Genomic DNA, 23,590 nt, shown 5'->3' with positions numbered 1-23,590 from the left:
AACATTTCTCAAAGAATTGTACTAGTTTCTATTTAGTATTTATGCTAACAGTGCCTTACAAAACAGTATTTAATAATTCAGCAAAATGTTCTTTCCAATGATAACCACATTGGAAAAGCTGTGGACAATTTAGACTTACAGTTGGTGGTAATAGTGATATTTTTGTTTTTTCCTTCCATCTGTTTAGGTTATGTGAAGTCGTAGCCATTTAGAAGTGGAACACAAGGCACACCCCCCTATGAACGAACCACTTTTATAAAGACCAGATATATATTTGCAAATAATGGAGACTGCATTGAAACTTCTGTCTCACAAGCTACAGACTTAAGTGAACTTAAGTCGAAGGAGTGAACTACTGAAGACCCAAAGACAAGGACCAGGACCATAGAATTTTATATTTTGTCTTTCTTGTACTATGCAATTGTACATTTATGAACTGTAGATTCGGAGTTGGTTAAACATTTGTTTGTGATTTGTATAAATATGCAGCAATTTGGGGGAGGGGGCTTTATATATGCCTTTTTGCTATACTGAGTATGGTTTAGATACTGTATATTGGGTATTAAACTTACATTTATACATTCTACAGCGCTATTGACTTAACACAGCGAAATGTCTTTCTTTCACTTCAAACATTGTTACCTTCCAGACAATGAATGAGACAGTGTTCTTAAAAACTGCAAGGGTTCTGGGGTAAAAATATTTGAAGAGACTGTTTCATTGATTGATTAATTATATATATATATATATATATATATATATATATATATATATATATATATATACACACACACACACACAGAGTAGTCTGTCACATATCCGACTGCAGTGGGACCAGAGTAAAGGCAGATATGTAAAAAGTCGGGTAAATTAATCTTGTTTTAATTACCATTATACACAGCTGTAACAATTACTATATTCACACAATTATTGTTTTGAAATTCAGCTTTTATTAGGGAGTGCCCCTAAATCCCTTGTTAAAACACAGGGTATTAATGCTTGTGACAGGGTAGCAGTCTGCCGTGTGGGTGCGTGCATTCGCTGCTGAGTGACAGGCAGGAGAGCGAGACGGAGGTTGAAGCTGATACGCCCTGCAGATGAACAGGATTTATTTACATATCAACACACCGAACAGCTCACGTGACACTACCAGCAATGGTAGCGCACAGAGTACATACAACGCCATGTACGAAAACCTTAGTGTCTCGGAACTAATCTTCTCTGTTCAATAATAAACAAACTGGCTACTCACCCAGCTGTCGACGGTTTCGACTTGCTTACTCACTCCGGTGTCCAACCCAGGTTCTGGTTCTCTCTCTCTCTCTTTTTCTCTCTCTAACATGCACATGCACACACACACACACACACACATCAGGGAATTTCAGCTTCTTTAGCCCAGCTGACTTTGGTTTTGCAGCAGCCCTGAGGTGAATAAATGGAACCTTTTTATACCTGATGCCCTGCTGGAACACACTACCTGCTGATTAGATTCCACACCTGGTAATCACACACAGCAGGCAGGCTCTCCCAGGAGTGTTAGGTACATCATTAATTAATTACAATACCTACAAACTATTTACAATATACATTTACACAAAAAAAACTCTATGTGCAGGGCTCCTGCCCTGCCACAGTGCAGTATACTCTTACATTAGTGTCAGGTAATTTACACATAGCAAAAATGCATAGGTTTACGAGGAAAAAGAAAAAACTTTCAATTATAAGCACAACTCGCTTTCGCTTTGCTGTAGCCGTTTGGCATTAGCGGTGTACACGTGGGTGATGTTGCTGAAGAGCTTGATCATGACGGATAAACGGTTAGGGCGGATATGTGACGGGCATACACATGATGGATTACTGTGTGTGTGTATATGTATGCATATATATATATATATATATATATATATATATATATATATATAGTAATAAAACCTCATACAAAACAATGGTGTGCTATTGTGTGTTTTTGCTAATTAGGCATGCTTAAAATTCAAAGCTAGAGCACAGCACACAGTCACATTTAAGAATCAAGAAGTGCAGTTAAGATATCTATTGACTGGTGAAATACAATTCACAGTATGTCAACTGTTTTGTCATTTAAAATATTTTCACAAAACAAACATTAAACTTTAAAGCTACAGTGTGCTGTGCAAAAGCACATCATGAAAAACCACATTTGTAGGTGAAAAACGCTAGAATAAAGTCGCTGCATTTAAAAAAAATATATAAACGTAAAATTTTCGGTCCTCTAAAATAAATGGCTTTACATCATCTCTAAGTAAGAAATTGGAGTCCAGTGTGAAAACACAACATGAAATAATAAATTAATGTAGCATCCAAAGTTGCACTATAGCATTAAAATGTTCAATAAAATAAAAAATACCTTAGTTACAAGCTCTTGCAGTTTAAAAAAAATTGAAACCGCCCAAATCTTCATCATCTGAACCTTCATCATTGATGATGCAAGCAATTGTCTGAATCATTCAATGCACAGAGCAACTACTTATAGGCAGTGAGCCGCGATATTTCCCCTCAGGCATTATTTGCGTATGGTTATTAAAAACTGGAAATTAATGGTGAAAGTTTTACTTTCAGCTAAAAGTTAGGGGGTGTGGGGCGGGGGGGGGTGTATTTTATCTTTCTTAAATTATTGAATAAATAAAAAAGATGTGAAACAGGCTCTTTCAATTCTGGCTGTGCCTATAAAAATATAATTCCGGTATAAACCAGAGATTTGAATACCATAGGGACATTAATACAGAATACATGCTTTTTTTGGCATGAACTATCGAGGCCTAAGATGATTTTATGTGTTGTATGTCGTTTTTAATCAGAAGAAAGCCATGACTGCCTTTCTACCTCAGACACAATCCCATTAGTATTGTGATTTCTATTTTTGTTGAGTGGTATTTCACAAACACATACAGGCTGTTAGACAGGCGCACGATCAGAAGAAGAAAAACACCCATATAGCTATCCACGGTTTAGTGTGTATAAAATTCGCTTTGACTTTTGACATTTTCTTGACAATGTATGCAATGTGTTCTGTGCTATTCTATCATATAATGACAAGTTATTACACTATTGTCAACTCCCTCAACTGTGCCCTTGGGTGATGATATAGTAAACTTTATACAAGGAACTTTGTCATTTTGAGGTATATAGTGTACACTGATCACACTACATCTAATATGGCTACATATGTTTATTCCAAATAAAGAAAGTAAAAGTATATATATTGTGTGTTTTTATATCTTGATACCTGTGTTTGCGTTTTGTGATTTTACATTTTTTGTAATTTATTTTTTATAAAGGTAACACAACATTGACTTTGTACAGAACAGCGAGGGTTGAGTAATTCTTGCAGCCCTCGACCAAAAAATCTATTTAATTTCTCATTTATTCTGAGGTTGGCTGGAATGCAGTTACAGTGAGCTGTATTATGTCAGTGCTGACATCCATTATCATAAAGGTAATGGTGACAGTGGAACCCATAATGGCTTACACCCGACACAAATGGCATGTCCATTAGCAGTGAGGTAACATCGCAATTAATCAGACATTAATTGAAGTGGAAAAAATGTAGTCTGCCATTATAATCATTTAGTATTAAAGCCACTTAGCAGCAACTAAAAGACCGAAATGAGTAATGAAGTATAATTAAAGAACAAGTCGATGTGTTTCATAGGAGTCATTTTCATTTCTCATAATAAAATACTTAAATGAAAACATTTGCCACATCGCAAATAACAATTCAAACTTTAACATAACCTGAGAAACAAATGTAATAAGTGGGCCTCATCGGGAGTGGCCTACTCTAATGTTCAGTATGAACATCTACTGATACCAAGCATATTGGGAGTTCTGTTAAGTCCTCTGTAACAATAGTGGGGTAGGGTAACAGCAGGAATAGCAGATAGGGAGGCGGAAGACTGCGTTTCAGCACACCTGCACACTTTTATTAACCAATTAAACAATCCCTGCCCTCAAGCAGAGCTATCACACAGTACAACTTGCTACTCCCAGTCCTGTCCCAAAACTAAATGAGCCAAGAACAAAGGACCTGGCACCTCTTATGTACAGTACAATGTGGCCAGGGCTGATTGCCAAATTTGCATTCAAAATAAACTAGATTTAAAAAAAAAACTCGCTGTTTAAAAGTGCAGGGCTTCAATTTTTTTATTTATCGTACAGAAAAAAAAAATATTAATAGTGTTGGTCAGTCATCTAAATATTTATTTATTTATTTCTTAGCAGACGCCCTTATCCAGGGCGACTTACAATTGTTACAAGATATCACATTATACATTATTTCACATTATACAGATATCACATTATTTTACATACAATTACCCATTTTTACAGTTGGGTTTTTACTGGAGCAATCTAGGTAAAGTACCTTGCTCAAGGGTACAACAGCAGTGTCCCCCAGTGGGGATTGAACCCACAACCCTCTGGTCAAGAGTCCAGAGCCCTAACCACTACTCCACACTGCTGCCCACACGTTAAAAAGCATTAACACTGCTAATGGTATGTTTAGTTCTTCTCTGTGTGAAATGTTTCAGTTTGCAAAAATCAGACAAAAAAAGGTGCAGTTAAGGGGAAGTCAACTTAAAGTGCTGGAAAGTTGTTGATTTTCTTTAATTTATAGCAGGGTCTCCAGCCCAGGTCCGGGAGAACTACGGGGTCTTCTGGTTTTCATTTTAGCCAAGCTCTCAGTTACTTCATTGAACCAATTACTGGCTTAATTAGTCAAGATTAACATGTGTTCTAGATGTAAAGACACCTATAAAGCCTGCAGGATTGGGGCTGTCCAGGACCAGGGTTGGAGACCTAGCTCTGTAGACCACTTTATTATTTAGTCTTAATTCCAACCATGTCTTTACTTCAAGAATTGAACCAATCAAACATATTACCATGTCCTAAAACATTATGGCTTTTACCTCTGTAATGGAACAGCTCTCCAGGATCGGAAGGAAATGTTTAAAGGGTTTCCAATCCCAATAAAATACTGATTATCGGGCATCACCTTGGTAGTCGACATAGTGTGTACGGTAAAGTATTGACACTGTCATCCTACAGTATAGTTTCCCAGTGCTGGTTGGCTAGAACAACGCAAGTCTGCATAATGCTCACCACGTTGTCTTCCATCAGGTCTGTCAAGGGCAAAACGGCATTAATCTGTGAATGTCTTCACTCCGCCACTCTGTGCTGCCACCTGAGATGTTCTCTGGTCCACAGAAGAACGTGATTTCATCTCCCAGCTGTCAACATGTTACCCGTGAACGGCCTCTGAGCATGCAAATCATTTTCATGCAGACAGCGAGCTACAGTCATTCTGCTGATGCAGGGGTTATTTCTTCCTGGAATTTCTGAAAATGATTACGCAGAAGGATCAGTCGAATGTGACGGTCCTGGGCCGGTGTGGTGACCCTCAGACAGGCCGCCTTCAATCATTCCGACAGCAACCAGGCGATCTTCATTACTCAAGTGGGCATGGTTGTATCTATCGCTGTTCTTGCGTTAAGTAAAATCATGTCTTTTCAAATGGTTATTTATACACATTATTAATCAACTTTTTGGCAATTTTAACTCAACTCAAATACCAAATACTAAGCAAATGGCATTTTTATGAAATCACATAACTTGAGCTCAGTATTTTGTTATCCCAAGGAACAATACTACTCAAACAATCAACAAACCTCTCTGCTCACTATTTAAAATGTAAATAACATTATGTATGTGCCCAATTAGCTATTGATGTAAAACTTAGACTATTGCGTTTTCATTGTGCATCAATATATTTTTGTGATTTTAGGATTTTTATTTATCTCTGAATTTATCCAGTTTCTAAGTACAGAATTAAAAGGGGTAACAATTGGGGTTTTCATGGCATAATAGGTCATTGTTATAAATATTTAAAAATGGTATGGTAATTTAACGTTGTCATTACTTTTTTCCATATTGTTTAAAATAAATGTTGCTATATTTCTTTTCAGATGCATGTATACAAATCATTCTCCATAATGACAACACATAACTGTGAAGGTATCTCTATCTCACCATGTTGCAGATAGTTATAAATTCATCAATTTACCCATAGGCCATCTCAGGATAGTTTCCCTTTTTAAGTTATGCCTTCAATATGGGTAATCGTGAACATTAGTCACTAAGCAATGCATGCTATTACAAAAGGTCACTGAACTTTAAATTAATCCATCTATACATTCTGATGTATTATGACTCCATCAAATTGAAGGGCTTGACCTTGAATGTGTCAAAGCATTTTGTGACTCACAATTCCATTAGTTTCTGCTCATACATAGATATACAGGTCAGCGTATTTTTAAATACAAAATAAATAAACCCACTTTTTTTTTTTTTTTACTGCAATGTTGTTTTAGTACCTAATGTTAAGAAGAGAAATGCAGAGGAGAATGTTACTATGAACAAAGCTACAGCTGATGTACCTGTAAGAGGCCATTTTAAAAGCACAGAAAGAATCTGTATTTTCATTAGATAACCTGTGCTTGCTTCCTATTGCCAACAAAATGCAATTTTTGGAAAAGTGAAATGTTTGAGAGATACCAAGTTTTTGCAGGACACCGCTCATTTATTACAAAGCAATTTCATGGACTTTGCTAGACTACATTCTTTAATAACTTACTAAAGGTATAACCTAAGTAGCTAGACTGCTGGGTAAATATTAATAATCCAGTTAAATGCATAAAATTAGCTTTTAATAATTTTCAAAGTTCTCCTTAAGCACAAGGTCATTTCAGCACTTTTGTTTTTATATAGTCACTTTGGGGTTTTGCTCACAACAAAGATGATGCTTCTAGGCTTCATTGTATGCAAGCTATTGATAGCAGAACATAAACGCGTGGTTGTGTAAAGATCGTGAGAAGATGTAAAAAAAAAAAACACGTTTTAGATTTTGCTAAAATTATGTTTTTAAAAATTGAAATTAGGTGGTTGGGAGGAGAATTAAATCAAAACATTATTGGCTGCGATTTTATTCAGTGTCAATTTATTTACGAAAAGACCAGGTGATTATCTGCATCATAATATCTCAGAACTGTAGCAGTGCACAGCCTGATATGGGGAGAGTTGTTATAACAGGTGCCTCAGCTACTATCAGCCAATTCACAGAGTTTGTTGTTTTTATGTGCTTTGCCATGAGTTACTCTAAACTAACATGACTAACTAACTGTCATGTTTACAGTTTGTATGAAAGTGAAACATCAAAAAATAGCCTAACCAAAACTATTTATTGATTAACAAAAGCATTTGCACATATTGTAAGTTGATAAAGCCCGCAGCTGGGAGTTGTTTAGAAATGACAGATTCAAATACGTATGTTAGCAATAACATCAAAGCATCTCGACACTTGAAATCGCCACAGACAGAAATAATGACTGTTTAATACTATCATTTTGTATTACTTAAATGAACTGGATGATGAGTAGATACTGTATTTACAGCATACAGGAAGATTAATTGGTAGATCCCTCATGGTCATGTGATCCACAACAACAGGAGGTCAGGTTGGAATAACAATACTGTATTCTGTATCTTCAAAATACATACACTAACTAGCTAAAATAAATACTTCTTAAAGTGATTGGAATTAAGCTGATTCATAAAAAAAAGTATTCAGACTTTACTTGTTTATTTAGAATATGACATACTATAAAACAATATTTTGGATACATAATGTTTATTTGAGGAAAAACACAATGGCTTTAAGAGTGTGTACGTTTAGAATATCGTTTAAATACTATCCACAAACAAATTCATAGATGATGTATTGAATAGTAGTCAGTACCTGCCTTTAAACATGAAGTGTCCTTATGGGAAACCCAAAACAAGAAAAGGCAATGTTAAACCACTGGAAAGATTTATTTATCAGTTATATTAGCTCTAACCTATAGACAAGTACTGAGGTTGTTAAGTTTATTAAGGAGCCAAGTGTCTTTCAAACTTCTAATATGAAATGTATGGATTACACAAACAGTGCATGTGCCTGTCCTGAAAAGCATTACTGCAATGAGTATTTTTTGCATTATAAAAGTATATTATTACAGCGTGTTACTGCTGTGATTAATGCTGATTCGAGTCTAAAAGTAGTGGATCTGCAGACACAGTGTTGATGGCTGCAAGTGATTTAGCAGCTGGTTTTCTGGCCTCATGTTCTGAGAAGTTCAAGATTAATAGGATTACAAACCCACACTGGCAAAGTACAGAACCAGCTAAATAAAACTGTGCAAGATGTTATAGGATGAAATATAACCAATGGCTTTTAATTTAATCGTACAGTAGTGTGAAAATAAACATCAGGATTCTGGAAGAGGACAGGCGAAGGAATGGCAGACAGGTGGGCTTGAGCGGTGGATTTTATATGTAAAGGATAAGGGGAGGGGGACCTGTGGAAGATAAATTAAGAAGCTCCAAGAAAGGACTGCAAGAGTATTTTTGCTGAAGAATGTTTTCACTAATTTTTGTTTTTAGTAAACTCGAAATTACCAAGGTGACTTGCAATGTAATATGATATACTCACTGCCAATACATTTTATTCAAGAGATACCAATTGCTACCAAGTTTATTTTACTGTACACAGCACACAGACAGAGAGAATGCCACACACACAATATCATGAAAGAAACAGTTGAAAAAGAAAACACTAGCCTGGATGTGGACTTGACAAAAAAAACCTCTGATGGTCCATAGCTCTATTATTTACTTTAATATATACAATCAAATCTAATATGAATGCAATAAGGTAAACTTTTAAAACAGTTTCATCTTACAGATAACATATAACCACAACTTCTCAAAATGTACTGCAGGCTCAAGTAGAACATTATTCATCCATGCCTTTCTATTTCTATGAACAACGCTATGTCATCATTAAATTCAATGAAAAACATTTTTACTTGAAGGGCTTTTAGTGGGAAAAATGCCATCTGTTTGAAAATCCCTGTAGACATAAATTCTTGAAATTAAAGAGCCCCGTCAAGCTGTTTTTTGCAACTAATGTCTCTAGCAACCACAGATCTGCATGTTGAGGGACTGTGTTAAAAAATACAACATAATGTATTTTCCTGCAATCTGCTTTATGTTGAACTTCTGGAGTATTAAAAAAAACACATGTTGAGAAATAGAATAAAATGGAATAGCCTGTACAGTTTATGAAAGGCACACATTTCTTGCAACTCCCTGAAGATAAAATATTGTTCAATACTGCACTGTAACAGGTAATAATCAGGATACTGTAAACTATGCAGTTATCAAATACAGTGCTGGAAACAAATGGGTTATACACACATAGATGCAGTTTCATGAAAATAACTACTGGCTAAAAAAATATATATGTAGGGCTAAATTAATAATTGTAGAAGCTATAAACTGTTTCTACATCTATCCCTGCTCCCCCAAAACTCTCAACAATAGTATTCTGCCAGTAAGCAGGAGCTGTGATTGTGGAATGTGAAATGTTTTTATTTTTGTAACCCTCAGAAGGCATCTGCACATCTTGCTGCTGACAAAGGGTTAAGGAGGCAAGCTATTTATAACAACTCAGAAATAACTGCAAAACAGTCCACCAGGGAGGCCCATTTCAGAAGAAGAACCTGGTTTATTTGTTTTCAGCCAATAGCTTATTAAACGTTAACACAGCCATTTTGCTATTGCCTTGCTGTGCTCAGTTTGATTCTCTAGAATCAAAGAACAGGGAACTAGTGCAAGTCTTGAAGTGCTGCAGTAATCTTTGACTGAATCCACTCCATTATGGGTCACTCCTATCCATCATTTTGGTCGATGGTGTATGAGGCACAGTATATATTTGTGTATCTAATTCTATTTTTTAGGTCACTACACAATTGTATGTTACCAGCTCAATTTAAGTTTCTGGACAAAAAGATAAGTCTATTTCTGGATATAACCAACCCCCTTGGGAATAAATTCAACAAAGACTGTATTTGATTACCTTTCATTCAATTTTATTGGATAAAAGAACATTGCATCTACTTTGAGACATTTATCTATACTAAACTGGACTTCATCTGGGAAATAAATAGACATTTCAATAACATGTACTGATAGGAACTCAAATCAACACAACACCATGAGCCCATGAATCTATCACTCAGTAAGAAGCAACAGCAAAGCAAAGTCCCTGAGAGAATCAGGTTGTAACAATAAGTATTCTAAAAATATTCCAGTATCTCAGTTCTGTTTAGGATTGCATGGTTAAGACAATAAATGGTCAACCATTGTCCTAATATTAAAATAACACATCATCTTTTGAATTTGCTAAGTTAACCATTACTAAGCATCTATAATCGTTTGGGCTGTCAAATTAATTGCGATCAATCTTCAAATTTAAAAAAATACTCAGATAATCTTGGTTTTAATCACATATTTAATTGATACAATTACTGCATCCATCTGATTTAAATGGTTTTATTATTATTATTATTATTATTATTATTATTATTATTATTTATTAACCCAGCATAAAAACCCTGCTTTCCTATTTCTGGATTCTGGAGCCTATTTTTTAGTCCATTATTATAGTTTATATAATTGCCTAAATAAAACAAAACATTTCACTGAGTAACAATTATATCCTCCATAATTGTAAATAATATAGTTTAAAATAAATGCGGTTATTAAAATAAAACAAAGCTACAATGTTAACGGGTCTGCAGTCGATAGCTATCCACTTTGCAACATCACTGATTATAGTATTGTACGTATCTTGATTCATGGGTTTGCAGATCCCTGAATTTTCCTGAATTTCTAAAAGAGCACTCTGTCTAAACTGACGGGTTTCATTTGTTGTTGTATTGTTGTTGTGTGTAGCAGAAGAACTACTACAGTGTATTTTGAGAAGTGAAAGCATGTTTAGCATGCAGGTGTTACAGCAGACTAGATGCACTTCTGTATTGCTGGAACTCACTTTGACAACAGATACATGTAACCCTTTTTCTATCCAATGAACCGTCAGAAAGTTAACAAATAAAAAATAAACTTCCCATTCACAAGTCCTTCAGTTTGAGTGCTTTGCACACAATGCTGTTCCATGACTAATTTTATATTCAAATGATGACTCATTCAATCCTGGCATGCAATTATATCCCAAAAAATTAACGTGTTAACACTAGAAACGCCATGGCAGTTATTTTGACGGTTTTCACTTTTAAAATTTTAATTACTCTGTGTTTGTGAAAGATACACGGTTGTCCGTTTTTGACTTTTCCTAAATACATGTATTAAATACCCTGATGGCATTTGAAAGGCAGGATCACAAAGATAAAAAAAAGTTATAATCCCCTCTACCTAGAACAACCAGAGCAGTCATTTTGACTGCCTTTTACAATACATGTTTTATTTTGAATACAGTGCACTCCATTTATAAGAATTACTGATATAAGAATCAACCGTATATAGTGATCAAAACCACTGGGACAAAATCATTCCTATACTAACCATGCTAAAATACTCTGCTTGTAAGAATCAAGCAATCCGCTTATAAGAATCATTTTGAGGCAAACTGACTGCATGTAATACAAAACTGTATCAAGTGCAATGACCAATAAAGTGGTTTATTATTTGAATTTGATCACATCTCGCGTGATTAGGCATCTACAAAGCATGTGCAGTATAATCCCTGGTCCGCAGTGACTCCCAGTAGAAAAAAAGCAAGTCGTGCAGCTTATGTGTGTCGACATGGCAGGAAAAAGAAAGACGCGCGACTGCATTGTACAGGTAGTTTTTGTGTTCTCTGTTAGTGCACATTTGTTTTAATAAAGTGAATACACATTCATTGAATACATACCGAGTACAGCACTGTTATTGTGTGATATGCATGTAGAGGGAGGGGGCTTGCGTAAATGTGTGGTGGGGGGGGAATTGCAGAGCTTTGCATCTCCGCTTAGTGAAAAACTGTGAGATTTGCTGCGCAAATGAAAAAAAGCAAGCCACAGATGCTTAAATGCAGTGGTAGTCCTGACAGTAAAATACTGAACTGTAATGGCATTTCAATTCAAAGGCCATTACACGTAACACCGCATGGCAGTTAAACTAGGCACCCTCACGAGACGATCGCTTCTCAAGTATACTGTAGTAAAATAGGATTCTGCAGCCTTGAGTATACATAATCGTGATCATATAACAAGTTGCTTACCCATGAGGACTTGTTTTGATGTATTGTCCTCAGTGATTGAGCACCATTGACACTTGTATACTGTATTTAAACAGCTGATACGCGGAGGCTCTTTTGTTAATTGTAATCATATCGGTCCGCTATGATTAACTGCTTATACGAATCAAAACACCCAGGACTGATGTGATTCTTATAAACGGAGTGCACTGTATAACCTACAGTATTCTATTTTATTTTTATATACAAGCCTGTTAACTTTACTGGACCGGGCAGCCATCAATTCTTTCGTATTGTACAAGGAATGCACCGGGGAAAATATCAGTAGGAGAGATTTCATCTTGAAGCTAGCCACAGCGCTTCAGCAGAAACGTTTCGATCAGAAAACTGCAAAACAGCAGCAGCTCTACCTGGATTCTGTGCTGCACTGAGTGACACACACACAAGAGAAAACATATGTTACTTTTGTTTTAAATTAAAAACTACTTTCGTTGTATATGTTTATTTTAATGTAGTTTTTCATTTTTTGAAGTAGTGCTTTATATCTGGTAATTTAGAAAATAAACCCTTTTATGTTTAATTGCTCGTTTAAATACGGCGCTTTGGCTGTGCAGATGTTTGATATGATGTGCTTGAATAAAACTTTTGAGCTGTATCCGATAGTGTGTCTTTCATTTTAATACTGATGTTGTTTAAAATGTAACCGTCATAATGACCGCCGGCGGCGGTTTTAGATAGGAGTATAACCGCGGCGGTTCTAGTGTTAATCACGGAAGTTAACTGTGATTGACAGTCCTAATAATCATATTATTAAAGAAGTTGAAGATTTGAATGTATTAAGATGATCAAATGTATAAACAAGTAACAGTCTTTCTATTGGATTTTATGCTAACAAGGTACACTCACAATGTGTTTTCATGACGTGTTTTAGTTCTTTCTTTTTTGACATTCTGGATTTTAAAAAAATTATTTGATGCTTCTGCTTTGTCATTTGATTCAGCAACAGGCTGTATATGTTTTTGTGGATTAGTTGCTGTGGTTCATAGTGGAATAAAATGCACAAGTTCTTGGCTGATGACGACAAATTGGGTTTTGTGTGCAATCATACTCAATGAGCTTCAGCTGGTATTTGTGCAATTTTGATTGATGTATGTTACTAATTATTTTAATAGTAATTGTGGATTCCTGTCTATGTTATATTGGATATATTGGAATAAAACATTTTGCATAAAAAAATTCAAGGAAACTGGGGGATGCTGGGAGCCTGTCAGTGGATTCCTATCTATAATACAGGCACTGGATTTAGAGTTAGACACTCAATCTTGCAGCCCAGACAGAAACACAGCCAAGTACTAATTGAGACTTGATATGAGAAATGCTGCTTAGCTTCTCAACTGCAGAGCTGTATGGGATTAGCTGGACCTTTGATATTAAAAGGGAGCCGAACAAACACATTCTCATACATACAATAAAAACTCTCAATCGTATTATTCTAGATAAAAGCCTGAAAATCAAGCTGTCTCGAACACAGCTCAATGAACATTTTAAAGGCTATCATGTAAATACTGTAATCTATGTAAAGCAAAGTGTTGAATCAACAAGCAACCTGCCAAGAATTGTAAAGCAAGCTTATTGTTTGGTGAGTAGATCCCCTACAACTGTACATTAATATGCAATAAAGATTTAGGCTGCATCAAGTATTTGGACATGATTGTTAGAAAAAGTGAAACAAATTCAATAAAAAAAAAAACACAGTAGTAGATGACATGATCCCATTGCCTTGAAAAAGGGCCAAAAGCTGATTCAAATCAAGCTCAGGATCATTGAAAGGTTACAGTTAAGAAGAAATCTGAAGTCCCTCCAGCAGGCCAATAACACTAAGCACACAAAAAACAAGCTCACATGGCCTTCCTAGTCTACAGTAATTCCAATTGAAAATCTTTGAGATATCGCAGAAAAGCCATTTACTGTATGAACGACACTGCAAAAGTAAAGCAGAAACTGTCATCAGCAAGACATGGGCCAAGTTACCCCTAGAAACCCTCCAGAAACTGGTTGGCTCTCTGTTTCTTTTTTATTGTTTGGCCGCGAAGAACAGTAAATAGCCTTCTAAATAGCCTTAGAAATCCTTGGGGTGATTTATCAAAATACACTGTTTAAAGGGGTTCCCGAGTGGAGCATCCAATAAAGGCGCTCCACGTGGAGTGCAGGGTTCGCTCTATAGTCTGGACGTCGCAAGTTCGAGTCCAGGCTATTCCACAGCCGACCGTGGACGGGAGCCCCCAGGGGGCGGCGCACAATTGGCCGAGTGTCGCCCGGGGGGAGGGAGGGTTAGGTCGGTCAGGGTGTCCTCGGCTCACCGCGCACCAGCGACCCCTGTTGTCTGGCCGGGCACCTGCGAGCTTGCCTGTAAGCTGCCCGAGAGCTGCGTTGTCCTCCGACGCTGTAGCTCTTGGGTGGCTACATGGTGAGTCCGCAGTGTGAAAAAAAAGCGGTCGGCTGACGGCACACGCTTCGGAGGACAGTGTGTGTTCGTCTTCGCCCTCCCGAGTCAGCGCAGGGGTGGTAGTGGTGAGCAGAGCTTAGAAAATAATTGCCACTCTAAATTGGGAGAAAATAATAAAAATAACTGGCAACGACTAAATTTATAAAAAAAAATAATAAAATAAAATACACTGTTTAATTATACCCACATATTTTGTCTTTTAGATAATTGTTTGAAAAACATTGCTAATTTCTAGGAGTGATTGGTTAAACTGGTCCCTAAAATTGGGGGAATAGTTTCTGGCTGTTCACCTGCACAGCTGGGTGTGTTCGTTGGATCGACAGTTGGGGGAAGGGTCCTTATTAAGTGAATTCCTGTTGTTTGCTTTCTTTTATTGGGTTGTTTTGGGTGTCAATCATGTGCAACAGCACATTTGCGGAGGGTTTAGGACAGAGGGATATTAGTTAAGAAAGGTTACATATTGGACCCAGGAAGGTAAGTCCAGTCCTGTTACTATACAATATTTAGCACATTTTAATATCTAAAGGTACTACAGTAAATAGACTGCAACTGCAGATTTTCTTCAAAGTTGTGCTATAGAGTTCTACAAGTTGTAAATGATGGGTTTAATTTGTCATACTGGTCAATAAAATAGTTCACTGTTCTGACAGCAGGCAATGCCATTCTTTCTTGTGATAATTATAAAACAGTTGTTTTGCCATATGGAGTCTGGTTATAGTTACAGCTATAATCACAATAACACTGCCTGTACGGTGTCCATTTTAGGACATCCTCAGACCTCACCCCTCCTCGAGTCAATTCTCACACCTCCTCGAGTCAATCGTCACCCCTCCTCGAGTCAATCGTCACCCTTCCTTGAGTCGTCAGACATCAGACCTTAATATTTATACTGTAAGCGTTTTAAAAAATATTTTAAAAGTTACGATGTGCAATTTCATTATTTGAATTTATTTGGAATTAAATTGTAAGGCAAATCTTCTCAGCATACAGCATCAGACATAATTGTTTTTTTTAAACATTTCATCATGAAATCGCGAATTAGACCCCTACTTATAAACATTAGAAATCATTAAATCTAAATAAAACAGAAGAAACCTAATACTAACATACTTAATTTGCTTTTGTAGAACACGTTGTGGTTTTCAGAATGCTTTGTCATTGACATTCTGAGTGTGAGATCTACAATGTCAGCTAAATTATAAGTGTAGTTGCTGCTAATAGATGTACCCTACTTAGCTCAATCCAGACGGTTGTCATGCTGATGCGCTGGGGAGGCCGCACTGTGGTTGATCCCCGGAGCCAGCATCGCAGCCGTTGTGTGTGCTGATGCGCCAGGGAGGCAAAATAAGCTGATCCCTGGAGCCAGCATTACACTTCAGCCATCAACACCAGACAGAAGGATATCTACATCATCATATGGAAGGAAACACAAATGGATGGAGACACAGCTTTACTGTAAAGCTACGTCTTAGTTGGTGTTTATTTTGGCGAGAGCCGAGTTCAAATCAGCATGAATTTTTAACATCTACTCTCGTGTAGTGGAAATCTTTTCAATGGGGCCATTTAATTTAAAAATTGAAATGTTAAGTTATCTCGTCTTCATATAGTTTTGTACTAATACGGTTGATAATGTATCAATTAAACAGACCCTTTAGACTTTGTACCCGTGAATCGTACGTACCAGTGAATTGTTACACCCCTATTTAAAGTAGTATTTTAAATTATGAACTTCACTGAGAGACAATGTATTGCAACAAAGACTAATGCAATGTTTTCATTTTGTAGTTTATGTGTTTGTCTATGAAAGGCCTGTAAACGAGGCATTGTAATCACCCACTATTGACCGGTGTCTGTAAGTAGTGTTTGCTGCAGGAGCTGTTGTTAATAGAATGATATGTCTAATAGCCACCAACAATGTAAACAAACCCACTTTCCAGCCCCAACCCCAACCAAATCAGCACTTGCAAACTGTGGATTGAAGTGACAATGCCTTTTGCAGCTTGAGCAGATTGAATTCTTTATGAAAAATGGCCTCTGAGGCAGCAAGGGGAAGGTGGGAATTGAAAGTATCAACCCGGAAATGGAATTTCTAAAATCTCATCTAAATGCAATCCAGTTAGAAACCGTGAATAGTAAACCTCCAGATGAGAATAAAATGATCTGGTTAGAGCCCATCTAAAGCCCTATCGCCTGTCCAGCAAACAAAAATCCACCAGCCAACAAGTATGCATGCAGAATATTTATCACCAGGGCTTTAGAGTACCATGTCCTTGAGATACATTCTGCCCAACAGTATTTTTTTAGTTATTAATTTTATAAATAACTGTAATTAAAATAACATATTCCTAAACATACATGTATCTGTAACTAACATTTGTTGGCTCACTTGGCTGTACCAGTGAAATTCACATGTAAAAAAGGAAAAGTACTGAAGCATGTCCCTGTCCATCCTTGGGAGGCACAGTGCTTGTTACATGCTTTTAGTATTGAACTTTCAAAGAAAAGCATCTACTTGTACTCTTGAACAAAACAAAACTGGGCAATTTTAACTTATTTTATCTCTGGAAGTGGAAACAATTGAGATAAATGTTTACTTATATTACTAACCCAAAGTATATGATTTCCACCTTTTTTGTGGGTTTAAAGATGAATGTGTTTTCTTGCAGATGCCATCAAAAAACAAACTAGAAGGGAACACCTAAATATTTTTGGTCCTGATATTACGGCTATCATTAAAATACTGTGTGTAGGTGTCAGGCACTGTAGCAATGTATTCTAATGAGAAGCAGTCTACTGAACAAAAACTCCCCTCCCCTCCAGTCCTTAGTTTCCAACCCATATCATTGATTAAAATAGCATTCAAGTAATTCAGCTTGTTTACAGTCTTAATATTAGCTTGACTGAGCTTGTTTAAAATCCATATTCAATGAGTAATGAGTTCATCCTTATCATCCTTCCTGCCTATATCTTTCACTGATTCAAAATCATACTTTCCTGTCCTCCCTCCCAATAATAATGATCATGTATTTTATGAATATACAGACTAGGATGCATCTGGGTTATTAGTCGCTTTCCTTTTACAAGCAATTTTACTGCCTATGCTTTCGCCCAAAGCTTAGAAGCAGCCCATATATATATATATATATATATATATATATATATATATATATATATATATATATATATACAGTATATTATATTATATTAATCTGGATTTAAAAGGTTATAGTCCTCTTAATCCATTTACCCTAGAAGGGTAAAAGTGTGGCAAAGTATTTTTTCAGCACTGACAAATTGATGGAGATCAGGGCTGAAGATGGATGCAGAGAGAATATGTGAGATAGCAATCGCAAGGACTGAACGATCAATAATGTAAGGAATCAGCTGGCTACGCACTAAAGGCATGTCAGTTTGAAAATGGGGTTTAGAGTTAGGAGAGAAACAATAGTAATTGCACTCCCTGGAGCGCAAGACCTGTCATACATCCAAGACATCCGTGAAGCCATGCTCTGCTGTATCGCTGGTAAAGAAGGATTTGACAGCAGGAGCGCCCCCAGAAATCTTTCACGTGGTACGCAAAACTGAACCACATTGACATCCCATCTCATGCCGATAACAACTTTGCATCAACATGTTGTAAAGTGTTTCAGCCAATCAGAGTGCTGCATTTTACTTTATTCCTGAGTTTCACAACACCTACACTGTCACATTAGAAAACTGCAATCAAATTGCATCACCGCTTCACTTTCTAAAAATGAATAAAAGCAGCGCGCTCCCACTACAACAACTACATTGACAGCCAAACAGTCTACAACAACAATAAAAGCTACAAATAAACTTATTTGAAATAGAGACTTAAACTAGGGGAAAAACTAGCTCACAAATCTGTTATGCTGGTTCCATTTCTAACCATTTCTCTCACATTCACTGCAACTAATGTAATCATTACTCACCCCCTAAGCATGGCGTATAATCAAACTTTTTTTTTTTTTTTTTCTCTTACATGTTGTGACAAAACAGGCAGTTAAAAAAATAAATCACTAATAATTAAGCGATAGTGCCCGTTGATGATGCCTCTACCGTGTGATAGTTGACCGAGACGGGAGTTATGCGTCCGGAGCCGAAGGTCGAGAGGGCACTATTGCTATTAGACTATTATTTTTACCATTGTTGTCTTTAAAAAAAAAAATACCTTAAAACCTTGAACCTGTACTGTACTGAGTTGTCAGGTAAAAACTCATTGTTTTTCTCTTTATATGTATGTCATCCTCGTTCTTTATTTAAAAAATGTTCAGGACTATTTTCTTAGAACGTCTTTACTAAGCGTAAAGGTACTCGACAAATCAGTGCAAGTTCAAGGTAAATCTAGGTTTTAACAGGGTTTTTTTTAAGAAAACAATGGTACATTTTTTTTTCTAATAGTGATAATTCCCTCTTGATGAGGGCTCTACCATGTGATAGTTGACCTAGACTTTCGTTAGTGCCCTCGCTTTCGACTCAGGACGCTTAACTCCCATCGCGGTCAACTATCACACAGTAGAGCCATGGGCACTATCGCTTAAATATAAAGTTATTACAATATAATACACATTTCATTAATATAAATTCTGAATGTCAGTTATCATAATTTACACCAAATATGTAGAGAACCACTTGTCCAATTGGACCTTATTAGAAGTTATTGAAGTTATCAATTGAATTGAAATTAAAATAGAAAATGTAATTGAATATCAGGGTATATGGAGGCACAATGTCACATTGTTTTTCTTATATAGAGAGAGGCGCTTACCCGCTGGCTCACTGAATACTTTATGATTCAGAATGGTGAACGACACACAGCAAGTGTTTTTATAATTACAATTGTTAAATTCCACCCTTTTGCTAGTGCTCTTTGCTGCTCCATTGTTGAAAAACAAATACGACAAAAAAAACATCTATTTACCATTCTATGGGCCTCATTTGCGAAAGGGCACTAAACATTATGGTGCACTGTAATTGCATTTAGTGTGCACGTTCATGATTTCCATATTTACTATTGCAACTTTATTCATTATTGCGCAAAAGAGTGGGCATATTATGGAGCACACCGATTTTATTGTGCCACACTATGAATCAGAATGAATATGTGATTTGTATGGTAATGAATGATAATGTATTTGAATGAGGCACCCCGCTCTGAATAATGAGATGAGCTTTATTCAAATCGTATTTACTAAAGGGCGATAGTGTGCATCTTAAAGTGAGCGATAATTTGTTTGTGATACCACTGACAAACGCTAAACCTATTTTTCTGGTTTGAAATCCATCTGGCATCATGGAGGCATTACTTGCATACAGAGGCCATATGGGTAGGATCCAAAGAGCTGCAGAAAATGAGTAAGTTATGAATTTGAAACGGAAGATTTCATCTTTACAATTTTTGAAATTTTGTGATGGCAAAAACCTGTTCCTGTTCCACATCAAACACGCGTTGCATTAAAGTTTACATATAGAGCAGTAAAAAAGACCTGTGAATAACAGGTTATATTAAGCGTGAATAAACATGAATGAATGTTATAATTCCTTTGATTTGATTTTATACAGTGCCTTGCATAAGTATTCAATCCCCTTGGACTTTTCCACATTTTGTAGTGTTACAACCTGGAATTAAAATGGATTTAATTAGGATTTTTTGTCACTGATCTACACAAAGTAGTCCATAATGTCGAAGTGCGGAAAAAAATCTACATATTTTTCAAAAGTATTTACAAATAAAAAACTGAAAAGTCTTGATTGCATAAGTATTCACCTCCTTTGCTGTGAAACCCCTAAATAAGCTCTGGTGCAACCAATTGCTTCAGAAGTCACATAATTAGTTGAATGGAGTCCACCTGTGTGCAATTAAAGTGTCACATGATCTCAGATTAAATACACCTGTTTCTGGAAGGCCCCAGAGTTTGTTAGAGAGCACATCTAAACAAACAGCATCATGAAGACCAAGGAGCTATCAAAACAAGTCCGGGATAAAGTTCTGGAGAAGCACCAATCAGGGTTGGGTTATAAAAAAATATCCCAAACTTTGAACATCCCACGGAGCACCGTTAAATCCATTATTAAAAAATGGAAAGAATATGGCACAACCGCGACTCTGCCTAGAGAAGGCCGTCCACCAAAACTCAGTGACCAGGTAAGGAGGGCATTAGTCAGAGAAGCAACCAAGAGGCCAATGTGGAGAGATCCACAGCTGAGATGGGAGAAACCGTCCATGGGACAACTATAACCCGGACGCTCCACAAAGCCTGGCTTTATGGAAGAGTGGCGAGAAGAAAGCCATTTCTGAAAAAAACCTATATCAAATCCTGTTTGGATTTTGCTAAAAGGCATGTGGGAGACACAGCAAACATGTGGAAAAAGGTTCTCTGGTCTGATGAGACCTTTGGCCTTAGCGCAAAATGCTATGTGTGGCACAAAGCCAACACTGCTCATCACCCTGAGAACACCATCCCCAAGGTGAAGCATGGTGGCGGCAGCATCATGTTATGGGGTTGCTTTTCATCGGCAGGGACTGGGAAACTGGTCAGGATTGAGGGCAAGATGGATGGAGCCAAATACAGGGAAATACTAGAGGAAAACCTGTTTCAGTCTGCAAGAGACCTGGGACTGGGGCGGAGGTTCACCTTCCAGCAGGACAATGACCCTAACCACACAGCCAAAACTACACTGGTGGTTTAAAAACAAGAACCTGAATGTCTTAGAATGGCCCAGTCAAAGCCCAGACCTCAATCCGATTGAGAATCTGTGGCAAGACTTGAAAATTCACCAACGGTCCCCATCCAACTTGACAGAGCTTGAGCAATTTTGCCAAGAAGAATGGGCAAAAATTGCAGGATCCAGATGTGCAAAGCTGGTAGAGACTTACCCAAAAAGACTCACAGCTGTAATTGCTGCCAAAGGTGCTTCTACCAAGTATTGACTCAGGGGGGTGAATACTTATGCAACCAACAAATGTCTTTTTTTTTGTTTAATTAACTTTTGTGTCACAATAAAAAATAGTTTGCACCTTCAAAGTGTTAAGTATGTTGTGTAAATCAAATGGTAAAAATCCCAATTAAATCCATTTTAATTCCAGGTTGTAACACTACAAAATGTGGAAAAGTCCAAGGGGGGTGAATACTTGTGCAAGGCACTGTAGTTCATTACATTGGTAGAAAAAATAAAGTGGTCAAAGAAAACTTAATTTTTAAATCAGATTACAGTTTTGCCTTAAGATGTTGTCTTCTGATCTTTAAAAGTAGGTTACAAACTTTCCTTTTTGATTAGGCTTATTCTTGATTGGCCAGTGCTTTGTGATAACTCTGTTGTGAAAGGCGCTATATCAAAACCAGTTGTATTGTATTGTACTGTATGTTGCATAATTATGAAATACACTTTATAAAAGCAATTTAGTGGTTTGTGTCATTTGTAACTTACGTGGTTGAGAATCATCTTTAAGTCTCATGGTGTCAATGATGCCCAGAAACGGAGACGCGGAGAAGATGTTCTCAATTTTCTTTTTCAGGCTGGTCAGTTCCTCCTGTCCAGATGGTCCTTCTCCTGTGTGTCTTGCCGCAGACCAGAGGTGCGTTCAATGAGGCGAACTTTTGCAACAAACTGTGTTGGCTTTGAACAAGGCTAGTTGAACAGTTTACCACAAACATTTCAAATATGCAACACATCCTAAAATCCGAAAGCAAAACGTCCGGATTAGCTGTTTAAAACTGGAATTTTTTTTTTTCTTTCTAAGTAAACAGACCCCCATCATCATCATTATCATTATAATAATAATAATAATAATAATAATAATAATAATAATAATAATAATAAATGCATACATATTTTATCGAAAAATGCCAGTATTTTATGATTAAGTCACATTATAATATTAAACATATCTGAAGTGGGGCTCTATAGTCTGGACGTCCATGGACGGGAGCTCCCAGGGGGCGGCGCACAATTGGCCCAGCGTCGCCTGGGGGGAGGGAGGGTTAGGTCGGCCAGGGTGTCCTCGGCTCCCCGCGCACCAGCTACCCCTCTAGTCTGGCCAGGCGCCTGCAGGCTTGCCTCTAAGCTGCCCGAGATCTGCGTCGTCCTCCGATGCTGTAGCTCTTGGGTGGCTGCATGGTGAGTCCGCAGTGTGAAAAAAGTGGTCGGCTGACGGCACACGCTTCGGAGAACAGTGTGTGTTCGTCTTCGCCCTCCCGCATCAGCGCATGGGTGGTAGCGGTGAGCTGAGCTTAAAAAATAATTGGACATTCTAAATTGGGAGAAAATAATAAAAAAATAATTGTCAACGACTAAATTTATTTTAAAAAATAAATAAATAAAAAAATAAAATAAACATATCTGAAGTAACTCTTTCAGCTTCTTTTTTTGTCTTATAAATTGACAAAACTTGTCCTTCCCCCAGAGTCAAATAAACAATCCCCCAGCCTGTCGCCATTATTGTTTTACACAAAGTACCTCTTCAGAGTGTTCACCTCAGTTAGCAAACGCTTGAGGAGAACAGACCGCCAACAGAAAAAAAGTTTAAAACTGTTTGCAAATGTTCACGAACATTCTCCTAGTTGAACATACAGACGGGCGCTGAGGGACAGCTTGCTTTGTTTACATCCAGGAGGAGAGTGTCTGCTCAGTAGGAAAACTACTATGGAACCCTTCGACTGCAAGATGGTACCTGTGAAGGGTTGCTCAGCCAGGACTGTCGTAAAGACCCGGAGTCGCTGGGAGGCCAGGACTTCAGCAGCAATAGCAATAGGTTAGTTTAGGGGATGTTGATCCCAACCAAGTATAGAGGGTTACTGTAGTGTAGTAGGTTCCTGGAGCAGGACGTCGCGTTTAGTGAGACTAGCGCTTGCCTTTTTAGCTTTGTTTTGTTTTCTTTTCTTTATTAAATCCAGCGC

General features: G+C 37.2%; 1 protein-coding gene across 10 annotated transcripts in view; it reads left to right on the top strand.

Moving 5' to 3' along the window:
- The window catches only part of LOC117411380 (utrophin-like), a 236,303-nt gene extending 233,069 nt beyond the window's left edge, over positions 1-3,234 (top strand). For all 10 annotated transcript variants that reach the window (XM_034018793.3, XM_034018795.3, XM_059025174.1 and 7 more), the window contains one exon: positions 188-3,234. In XM_034018793.3, the coding sequence (XP_033874684.3) occupies positions 188-204 (17 nt within the window). In that variant the 3' untranslated portion in view covers positions 205-3,234. The remainder of the gene's footprint in view (positions 1-187) is intronic.
- Positions 3,235-23,590: the final 20,356 nt, after the last annotated feature.

This window comes from Acipenser ruthenus, chromosome 6 (genome assembly GCF_902713425.1).
Source record: "Acipenser ruthenus chromosome 6, fAciRut3.2 maternal haplotype, whole genome shotgun sequence".
Taxonomy (NCBI): Eukaryota; Metazoa; Chordata; class Actinopteri; order Acipenseriformes; family Acipenseridae; genus Acipenser; species Acipenser ruthenus.
This window is presented reverse-complemented; position numbering and strand designations above follow the sequence as displayed.